Source organism: Centruroides sculpturatus, unplaced genomic scaffold (assembly GCF_000671375.1).
Source record: "Centruroides sculpturatus isolate CEXI.00-Female unplaced genomic scaffold, Cexi_2.0 scaffold87, whole genome shotgun sequence".
Taxonomy (NCBI): Eukaryota; Metazoa; Arthropoda; class Arachnida; order Scorpiones; family Buthidae; genus Centruroides; species Centruroides sculpturatus.
Genome location: NW_019384414.1, coordinates 952935 through 963337, shown reverse-complemented (window position 1 = coordinate 963337; position 10403 = coordinate 952935). Strand labels below are relative to the sequence as shown.

Sequence of the window (10403 nt, the reverse complement as noted above, 5' to 3'; positions counted from 1 at the left end):
AAGAATTAAATGTTTTTTTTTTCCTCTTGTTTTTAAAGAGAAAATTCCTTCCATTAATCCATTAAAAATTCAACAAACCAAAGAGGTTTTGATTGTAAAGTAAAGTTATTTTAATGGAAAAATCCAATTAAAGTTAATAATTCTGACATAAAAATTATTTTTAAAAAATGAAATTATGCACCATAAACATATAGAATTCATTAATAATTAAAAGAAAAAAAAATTATAATTTAGTTACAATCCTTGAAAAGATTGTTATTAAAGGATGTTAGAGAAGATAAACAAGACAATTTGTTGCTATAGTAGCATAGGTTCTGCTATAGTAACACTCGACATCCTACTACATCCCACCGCATCCTCTACGAATTTAGTAACGACAAAACTAATTAAAAATAAAATAAATAAATAAATAAAAAGCCATATGATAAACATTTAGGGGCATAATCAGCCCCTAAGCTTTGTATATATCTGTTCTCGATTTTCATCTATATAACTCCGTTCTCTAGTTTAACGAAGGACAGACAGATAGACGACAGTGGGCATGTATACGCCTGCAATTTGAAAATTGCAGCCAATTAAAAAGAAATAATAAAATTTAATTAAATAAAACGACGATATCTTTACTACTACAACAATAAACATTTACAATTTATGTAAATTATATTGTTATTGTAGCACAAACAAGTAATTCAAGGGCTGTTAATGTGTTAACAATAGCATCAATCACACTTAAAAAGTTTACACTTATTAGTTGCTCTGTAGAAGATAAACAAGTTAATTTGTTGCTATAGTAGCACAATTCTGATACGAGTGTAGTAACACTCGACATCTGTACGAATTTAGTACGTATTTTGACTGATAAAAAATATAATAAACCCCCAAAAATACATATTTAATTAAAGAATTATAGTAATTATGCCACTCCAGCAACAATAATTTGTAATTTATACTGTCATTATTGTTGTTCTATTGCGTTAACTAATGCTATTAATTGTTACAAAGTTGTTACACAAATATTACAGTAATTGAATAATATAACTTACTATTACAGTAACGAGTACTTTAAATTGACTAAAGTATGCATTGATAAAGTAGTATTACAATAAAAATTTACTGTAATGAAGCAATTGATCTGTCTATCATTATTGGTTTACAAATACAGTGGTGGAAACTGCAGGGTGGCCATAATTAAACTTTAATTATTCAGACCCCCCTGTAGCTGCAACAAATAAGCGGATCGTCACCGAAATTTGCGTACAGACTACGCAAAGGGTACGAAACAAAACACAATAGATAACGAAGACCAACATTAAAGTGGCATCTTAATTTTTTATTTAAAGCATTACGAATAAAGTCAGCTGTTTATCTTCTGTTCATTGCCTCCGAATTTTTACACCTTAAAAATAGGGCACACATTAAACAACGTACCTTATATCAGTAAGGGGCATGCCTCTGTATTAAGGGTGGAACGAATAAATGCATTTTTATTGTATTTTTACTATTGTTTTGTGTATTTTCCTGTAATGCATCTCCTAGCGGAAGTTTTTTGAATTAATTTTTTTTTTGTAAAATCCTTTTTCCCACCCTTTGGGTAGTCTGTATGCAAATTTTGGTAGCAATCCGCTTATGGGTATGCAAATACAGCGTGGTCTGAGTAGAGAAATTATAATTACGCACATCCTGTACTGTACATTTGCAGTATATGACATTTACTAGAATTTTTTTTTGTTATTGTAATAGTAGTTACTGTAGTCTGTTACTCTTGAAAATTGTCTTAGTAAACAATAGCGTAACTAATCTAATCTACTACTACAATAATAAAAGTTAATGCATTTCTTGTTACTATAGTAGTATTTTATTACTGTAATACTATACAAGTCGACCTCCCTATAACACTGTTGATAATTCCGTTTTATAAGAATTCCATGTTGTACGAGTCACTTAGATTTTACAAATACGTGTGCCGGGCTGTGAACGGCTCACGTATTTGTAAAATCTAAGTGACTCGTACAACAGGGAATTCATATAAAACGGAATTATCAACAGTCTGTTAGGGGGGTCGACTGTATTTGTGAACGGACATATTTATCTAGTCAAACTTTCAAGTTATGTATTTCTAGTCGAATGTTGTAACTTTTGAATTTTGGAACATATAGAGCCAATAAATTGGGAAAAGTTAAATAGGTATTTATGTATAGTTTTATATAGATTTAAATAAACACAAAAGCTAGTTATTGCAATAAATTTCTTCACTTTTACTACAAGGAAAAGCATTTGTGAGGAGGCATTTCCTTGCTTCAGCTTCGTGCACACTCATTAAAAAATGTTACAGTATAGGTTACTAAAATAAAATCATAAATTAGAAAATGCCAAAAAATTTGTGACGAAACAAATGGATAGTCGTGTGTTCTCAAATCTTTGTTTTTGCACACTACCCTTGGGCACTAAGAAGACTTGTTATGACCATTAACTTAAGGCTTTGGCTAAGACTGAGGAGGCCACATCTCCTTTTGAGTGGGCAAGGAATTAATTCCAATTTATTTAGATCAAGTTATCATTGAATACTTCCAATGATCCAGATATTTCTAAAAACTGTACTTTTAGAAAGTAAGACATTGCATGAGAAGTCTGGATTACAAATTCCTATTTTGTTTTGTTTAGTAAAGTTGTTCTCACTTCTTTGTTTATGAAATGGATGAAATGTGTGGAAGATTCTCCAGGGCATATCCCAACCACAGAGGATCTTCCGAAAACCTGTGACTGTTTTTGAAACTTAGAACTCTACTCATACACCTGAGTGCAACTCGTGCAGTTGTCTCCATGCTGAAGCTGCATATACAGATGGATGTCGATCGGTTTTTTTCAAAAACCGGATTTCTTCAAAACCTACACGATTATTCCTTCGTGCACTGCTGGACAGATGCCGCCATATTATTACGGAACCTCTCCAGCAGTTAGATTCCATTTTATTGGTCTATTGTCTTGTTCTCATGCACCAATTGTTGCAAATTGGTTACCTCTGACGCGTGTCAAAATTATGCTATTGCTCACCCTTTCAACTTTTAATGGAACTTTTCCAGTTTTCTGTTGAATCTGCCTTCTTTTATAAAATATTATTTTAAATCTAAAATAAATATAACAACAAAATTTATTTGTTTTAAGGAGAACCTTGTTACAGGGGGTTATTTTTATAACAATATTTAAGTTTACATATAGTATTTAACCATTATTCGTAAATACATTTCTTTAAATACAATAGTAGTATTATAAGTCTTACATAATAATATGACAATAATTAATTAAAATTAATTAATATATTGTAATTAACACTGGAATTGCACCAATAACAATGTTCTTTAGTAAAATATATATAAGTATTGTTGATGAATAGTGAATATTTGTTGAGTCTAATTTGAAGTAATAGCCTTTTCATGTTCATATAATGTTGGAGTTTGTAGGGTACTTAGATACCAAGGATGGTAAACCGATTTCATCAATGAATTCTGATCCTTTATTATTAATTGCGACAAGGCTGATTCGATCATTAGTGTATAACCGTATTGCCAATCGGTCTCTAAATTGTTGAATATTTCTCGTTGGAGTATTCCACGGTTTATTGTTATTTCTGGGTAAGTTTGATCGCCACGGACTATGTTCGTTCTATAAATGGAAATTTTGATTTCAATTTGTTAATTGAGTCTACCAGGTCTTCGTAAGTGAACACAGGATCTAAAATTTCATTTTTCGGATTTGTTAGCTCCATAATTGGTAGTTTATCAATAACAGGAAATATTTTAAAATAAAGAGACCAAGATGGAGACTCTATACACGAATGTCGTTCTGGATCCTTTTTCCGTAATCTTTGTATTGCAGTCAAAAAGATTTCGTTATTTTTATTTGTAATCATCGGCTGTTGTACATTTTTGAAGAATTTTAATAAATTAAAATATACTGTTTATAATTTTTTGTAATTATTAAGTGTTCCAGTTGAGGAAAATTTCCTAAATTGTATAAGGATTTGTTCTCCTTTGTTTTGGTAGTAAGTTTTTTGGTAAGGAGTTGCTTTTATAAACCTGACTTTTTGCCACTTCAATAGTAGTTCTAACTGGAAAACGATATGCTAGATCGCAATTTAATACTCGAATTTCTGTGCACTGATCTGTTAGTAATTCGGAGCATATTGTCATGTCGAATATGGAATTAGTTACACAAGTAAATTCTGATGGATAATCTTTTCTTATTCTCCCATTTAATATATATAGTTGTTGATTTAGTGAACGTCTCTTCAGTCCGAAGAAATCTTTCCGGTAGACTACCTCGCAGCCAATTCGGGTTATAAACTCCTTTTATTGTTTTTTACAGATGCATTTCGAGCTAGGTTAATTTACTAGCTAGATAATGTTACAACAAATTCAAAACACATTTCGTAATACCTTGAGAGTTTCCTTGAGTTTCGTATGATCTAATTTTCACACTTATACGGTACTTTTAGTCCCGTTTACAATATTTTTACCATCTTATAAAATTACTCAAAGGGTATTGTAAAAGAGGCACCGCTTGCTACCTTATAACGTATAAATTATATAGTAACTTTTTAGTCTTATGGAGCTTCATGTTCTTTCATACGTAATTCTAATGTCCTTCCTGTTTCCCCTACGTATTCTTTCGGATTCTGACAGTGCCAGTTTTATGTTTTCCTATTTTACGAATAGTCTCTGAAATTTTATTAGTCGAAGATGGGGCCAAAATCACATTATCTTTGTTTAAAAGTTTTGAACAGTTATCGTAAATATTAGTTATGTAAGGGAAGGCTTTGTAATTTTTTCCCCTCATTTTTATTTTTTATATTAAATCTGTTTTTGTAATATTGTGTGCGCCAAATTTTTAACATTTCTCTTGGATAACTATCGAGGATGAATTTATGATCTAATTCATTAAATTCTATTGTCGGGTCGTTGTTGTGTATATCTTTTTTAATTCCATTATGTATGTACAGTAGAGCGTCGTTTATCCGAATCAATTGGGGACTGGTATTGTTCGGATAACCNGTTCTTTGAATTTACGTTTATATATATTTTTCTCACAGTGTAGGATTTTAATATTATTTCTATCTATTTGACAGTTACTATTTTTGATTGGTTAAACCAAGGAGAATTATTATGTTTTAATCTTATGGCAGCTTCACGCTCTTTAATGCTTAATTCTAAAGTCCGACCCATTTCTCCTATATAATTTCTTGGATTTTGACGGTTACAATTTTATAAACTATTCCAGTTTTTTCAATTTATCAACTTTGGTTTTGTATTTTCCTAGTTTATCCTTATGAATTTTATGTGAGCTTTTATTGGTCAAAGATGGGGTCAAAACTATATTGTCCTTTTTTAGAAATTTAGAACAATTATCATAAATATTAGTTATGTAAGGGAAGGCTTTGTAATTTTTATCTTTTTTATATTAAACCTATTTTTGTAATATTGTGTATGTCAAATTTTTAAAACTCTTTTTGGATAACTATTGAGGATGAATTTATAATCTAATTCGTTTAATTTAGTTTTGCGTTCATTTTTGCTGATAGTGATTGTATATATCTTTAATTCCATCATATATGTATTCTTTTCTTTTTTATAGCTTCTGTGATACATGAGTAATAACTGATTGTTTTATTTACATTAGATGGTTTTTTATACGTTTTAAATGAAAATTTCTCGTTTTCCTTTGTTATAGTTATATCCAAAAAATTAATTTTATTATTTACATTAGATGGTTTTTTATACGTTTTAAATGAAAATTTCTCGTTTTCCTTTGTTATAGTGATATCCAAAAAATTAATTTTATTATATTTTTCTAATTTTATATCTTGGTTTATATTATTTATTGTATTTAAAATTATCTTCTCATTTGTTATATCAATAAGTAATCATCCACATACCTCATTACGGTTTTTACACCGGAAATGTTTTCTATTTTTTTTATCAATATCTTTCATTACTATTTCAGCTGATTTTGGCCCCATATTTGACCCCATCTGTTTGTGTATAAAAATTGTTACAGGCTTCAAAATAATTTCTTTTATAAGGTTCATTAATGTTTGGCTTGTTTTTAATTGGATTAGGCTTTTTCAGTTAATTCCCATTTTATGTTTGGGTACATCTTTTTTGTGTCTAAACTAATTAATGTGTCTGTTTTTTCTTTTTGAATTATATTAATAACTTCATCAGCATTTTTTATAGTATTTGTGGATCCCTCAATATTTTTCAATTGTTTTTTAATATAATTTTCTAAATTGTACAGAGTACCTGAAATCTACTATGGGTCTGTATTTTTCTTTTTATGTGTTTTTAACCGTATATTTAGTGTTTGGATTCTATTATTTTTATCCATTTCATTAATTTTATTATTCAAATACATATCTTTAACTATTTTTGTTACATCTTTTTTATTTTTTCATACGGATTATTATCTAACTTGATATATTGTTCGTTGTTAATTTGTTCTTTTATATTTTTTCATACGGATTATTATCTAATTTTATATATTGTTTGTTGTTAATTTGTTCTTTTGTTTTATTTTCTAAATCATTGTTTTCTATTATTATGAGTTGTTTTGTTTTATCAGCTTTTACAATAGAAAAATTATTAGTTTTTAAAAATTTAATAGTTTTATCTAAATTTGTTTTATATTTATTTACTTTAAACTTGTTTTTTTGGGGTATTTGTTTTATGTCATTAATGACAGAACCTATTAGATTACTTTTCTTCTCTTTTTTAATAGGTAGATCCTTTATACTTTTGTCTATATTGGCTATTAAATCAATTGTTATTTTATCTATAGGTATGTTAAAGTCTATACCTAGAGCTAGGAATTGTTTTATATATTTAGGAATTTCTATGTTTGTTTTGTTAATGATTAAATCGTTAACCCATATANTGTTTTTGTATTTATATTTATTAGCAATTCCTTTGTACAGCTTTTCTTTATAATTGTACCAATGTAATACTTTTCTTAATTGGTATTTTAAATTATTCCATTTTTTAATTTTACTCCTGATTACAGCTTTTATAATTTTTCTTTCAATTTTCCAAATCATATGTTTTGGTATTATATCTTTTATTGTTCTTTTTAATTTAAGGGTAATTGGAGTATGTTCTTCTCTCAAAAAGCATCTGAAATAGTTTATATTGTGTTCCAACATTTCTACCTTCTTAGAAAGGGTTGCTAACCTGTTTTCCCTATCCATTTTTTATAAATACTTGTTCTGAATTTTTTCGGATTGAAGGGACGTTCGCTAAATCAACATATAAAACAGCTAAACCATCGTAAAATTCGGAATATATAGTTGTTGTTGTGTATGATTTAGTAATTGAATTCCTAGTTTATTATATTTTTTGTCTTTAGATTCTCGAATGTTTCGAATCGACATATTAGGTCCTTTATATTCCAAGTCCATCTTTTAAGAAATTCGGGAGTTAAGATCTCCTATTATTAACCAGTTGCAATTGATTTTTAAAATTATTTATTTCACTATAAATGGTATTAATTTCCTCTTGGATTAACGAAAACTGATTCACCATTTTATCGTTACCGGTGGTAATTAGGTCTAATATTTTTAGCCACGAGTCTGTTGTCGAAATGTCTGCCACTTTTGTAGATATTAGTTCTAACGGAGAGTTTACATTAAGTTTCTCACTTGCTTGAGTTTGAGGTTCAGTTGTTCTTATTTCTGTGTAATCAGTAATAAGGTTTGTCTCCAATTCCGATAGATTTGCGTTAGTAGTTAATTGCTTCTGACGATTTAGAGTTGGTCTACTTCTCTTAGTTGGTGTTTTCTGCAAAGGACCTGGATTTACTTCAGCTCCGGATATTAACAACAGTAGTAGAATTAACTTAAGCACTTTTCAATTATTAGAAATGATACAAATCTTGAGTAATGTGTAAAAAAGTTTGATGCTCAATCTAAAATATTTATTTTCAGTTTGGAGATTGCACAAATACTGTTTTATCACTTTGCTTGCTTCAAGAGTGTGATGTGCACCTTCCAGCTAATCAAAAAGTCATAGAAGATTCCAACTGTATAACTTTGTTACTTAACTTACTAGAAACAGATGTTTTACGTTGCCAGGTATATAATAATTTTATCTTACTCATAAAGTAATCAAAACAGATTCTACTTTGAGTAAAACATTATTTATATTTCTAAAGATAGGAGCATTAAAAGTCCTTCGCGAGATCGCTTCTAATCCTGCCATGAGACATTCGATTATTTGTTTAGGTGGATTAGATTCTATGGTCAAAATATTATCAGAACCCAGTTTAGAATTGCGTTGCTTATTGGCTGAAACTATCGCGAACGTGGTCCATTGTCACCGTTCTGCAATAATAGTCCGAAAAGGAGGAGGAATACCGTACTTAGTAAGCATATTTATGAAAAATCCATTCAATTACATTATTCGGGTCAAGTTTAAATTAAAAACCATTCTCATTTTGTAATAATTTGTAGATTGAACTATTAGATGTCTCCAATCAAGTATTAAGAACAGAAAAGCCAAAACCAATAGACCAACTAGAGTTAGAAGGTGCAAGATGTGGTGCTTTAGCACTGTGGAATCTCTGTCGATCCGGAAAAAATAAGAGACTCGTTACGAGTTACGGAGTTGTACCTCTGTTAGGCCGTTTAATTAAATGTCGGCATATCAATATTCTCATTCCAGTTATTGGAATGATACAACAGTGTGCTTCTCAGGTAATTTTAATCACACGTGTTTAATATTCAACATAGAAACATTAAAATACTTCTATTAACAATTTCAGAAAAGCTTCCAACAGGCAATTTGCACAGAAGGACTTTTAGACGACATCCTTATTCATCTAAATAAACCAAATATTGAACTTCAAAAACTTTGTGCTTCTGCAATATTCAAAGTAAGTTTCAAATTTTTTGAAATTGCTATTTAAATTATACATTAAAATGAAATTTACAATAGTGTGCCGAGGATGAAGAATCAAGAGAATTACTTGGAAAACAAGATGGATTAAAACAATTAGTTAAACTAATTGCGGATCCGGAAAACAAAGATAAGAAAGAATTAGTTGCAGCCGTAACGGGAGCCATATGGAAATGTGCTCTCAGTATGAAAAATGTTGTAAAATTACAAGAATTAAGCGTAATTAACGTCTTAGTCGATCTTCTTCAGAATCAACCGGAAGCTGTAAGAAAATCTGAGAAACAGCTAAAAATGTAAGATTCAAAGATTATTTTAAACAAACATTTGTTTACAGGTCTTAATCAATGTTGTTGGAGGACTTGGACTCTGTGCCAAATTACCAGCTAACAGTAAAGAAATTCAGGATGCTGGTGGAATAGAATTGATGGTACAGCTTCTAACAAGAACAAATCAGACACTTCTTGTAAATGTCACTCAAGCTGTCGGCACTTGTGCTGTCAACGAAGAAGGAATGAAGTGAGCATATGTTTCCATTTGAACTATATGATTTTAACTTTGGCGTACAAATAAATTGTATACATCTTAGAGCTATAGAAGAATTGGATGGTGTGCGATTACTGTGGTCGCAACTTAATAACAAAAGTCCCGAAGTTCAAATAAGTGCTGCTTGGGCACTCTGCCCTTGTATACGTAATGCAAAAGTAAAATATTTAAATTAATTTGCAGTTCACTAAAAAGTATTTTCTCACCAACAATCTTTCTAGGATTCTGGACGCATCGTCAACAGCTTTGTTGGAGGTCTGGAGCAGCTTGTCAGTCTTCTAAACTCTAATAATACAAAACTTCTAACAGCAGTATGTGCTCTGATTAGCGAAGTGGCTAGAGATGAACAAAATTTGGCTGTAATGACAGATTATGGGATTGTCAATCTTTTATCACAACTCTGTCATATGGTGAATATATTATAATAATAATAATAATAATAGAGGTACAAAAATAATCAATGCTGATTCTCTTTATATTTCAGTCTGACATCCACTTGCAGCAACATTTAGCTGGAGCCATTGCTGCCTGCTGTTCATGGAAAGATAACAGAGTTAAATTTGGAAGTCAAGGTGTAGTTTCACCATTAGTTACCTTCCTACAGTCAAATATTGAAGACATTCAATGTCAAGCAGTTACAGCTCTTTATCAGTTATCGTTAGAACCAGCTAACTGCATAACAATGCATAACGACGGAGCAGTTCGTGTAAGCATTGTAGAATTAATAAGTATCATTAATGGTTTCTTCCTTAACTTATTCACTTATATCTTTAGCATCTCATCAAAAAGATAGCTTCGACAAACAGGAAAATGCAAGAAGAAGCTGCAGACTGTTTATTCAACATCCGAGCACTTGCAATAAAAACAGAAGAGCTTAAATTAAAATTCTGAGAATAACTTCACTGTAGGTAAAACATG

At 30.0% G+C, this 10403-nt stretch overlaps 1 protein-coding gene across 3 annotated transcripts in view; it reads left to right on the top strand.

Annotated features, from left to right (window-relative positions):
- The window catches only part of LOC111619141 (armadillo repeat-containing protein gudu-like), a 33171-nt gene extending 22770 nt beyond the window's left edge, over positions 1–10401 (top strand). For all 3 annotated transcript variants that reach the window (XM_023360815.1, XM_023360814.1, XM_023360813.1), the window contains exons 11-20: positions 7973–8119; positions 8200–8409; positions 8498–8740; positions 8809–8919; positions 8982–9206; positions 9277–9458; positions 9529–9643; positions 9707–9895; positions 9970–10191; positions 10260–10401. In XM_023360815.1, the coding sequence (XP_023216583.1) occupies positions 7973–8119; positions 8200–8409; positions 8498–8740; positions 8809–8919; positions 8982–9206; positions 9277–9458; positions 9529–9643; positions 9707–9895; positions 9970–10191; positions 10260–10376 (1761 nt within the window). In that variant the 3' untranslated portion in view covers positions 10377–10401. The remainder of the gene's footprint in view (positions 1–7972; positions 8120–8199; positions 8410–8497; positions 8741–8808; positions 8920–8981; positions 9207–9276; positions 9459–9528; positions 9644–9706; positions 9896–9969; positions 10192–10259) is intronic.
- Positions 10402–10403: the final 2 nt, after the last annotated feature.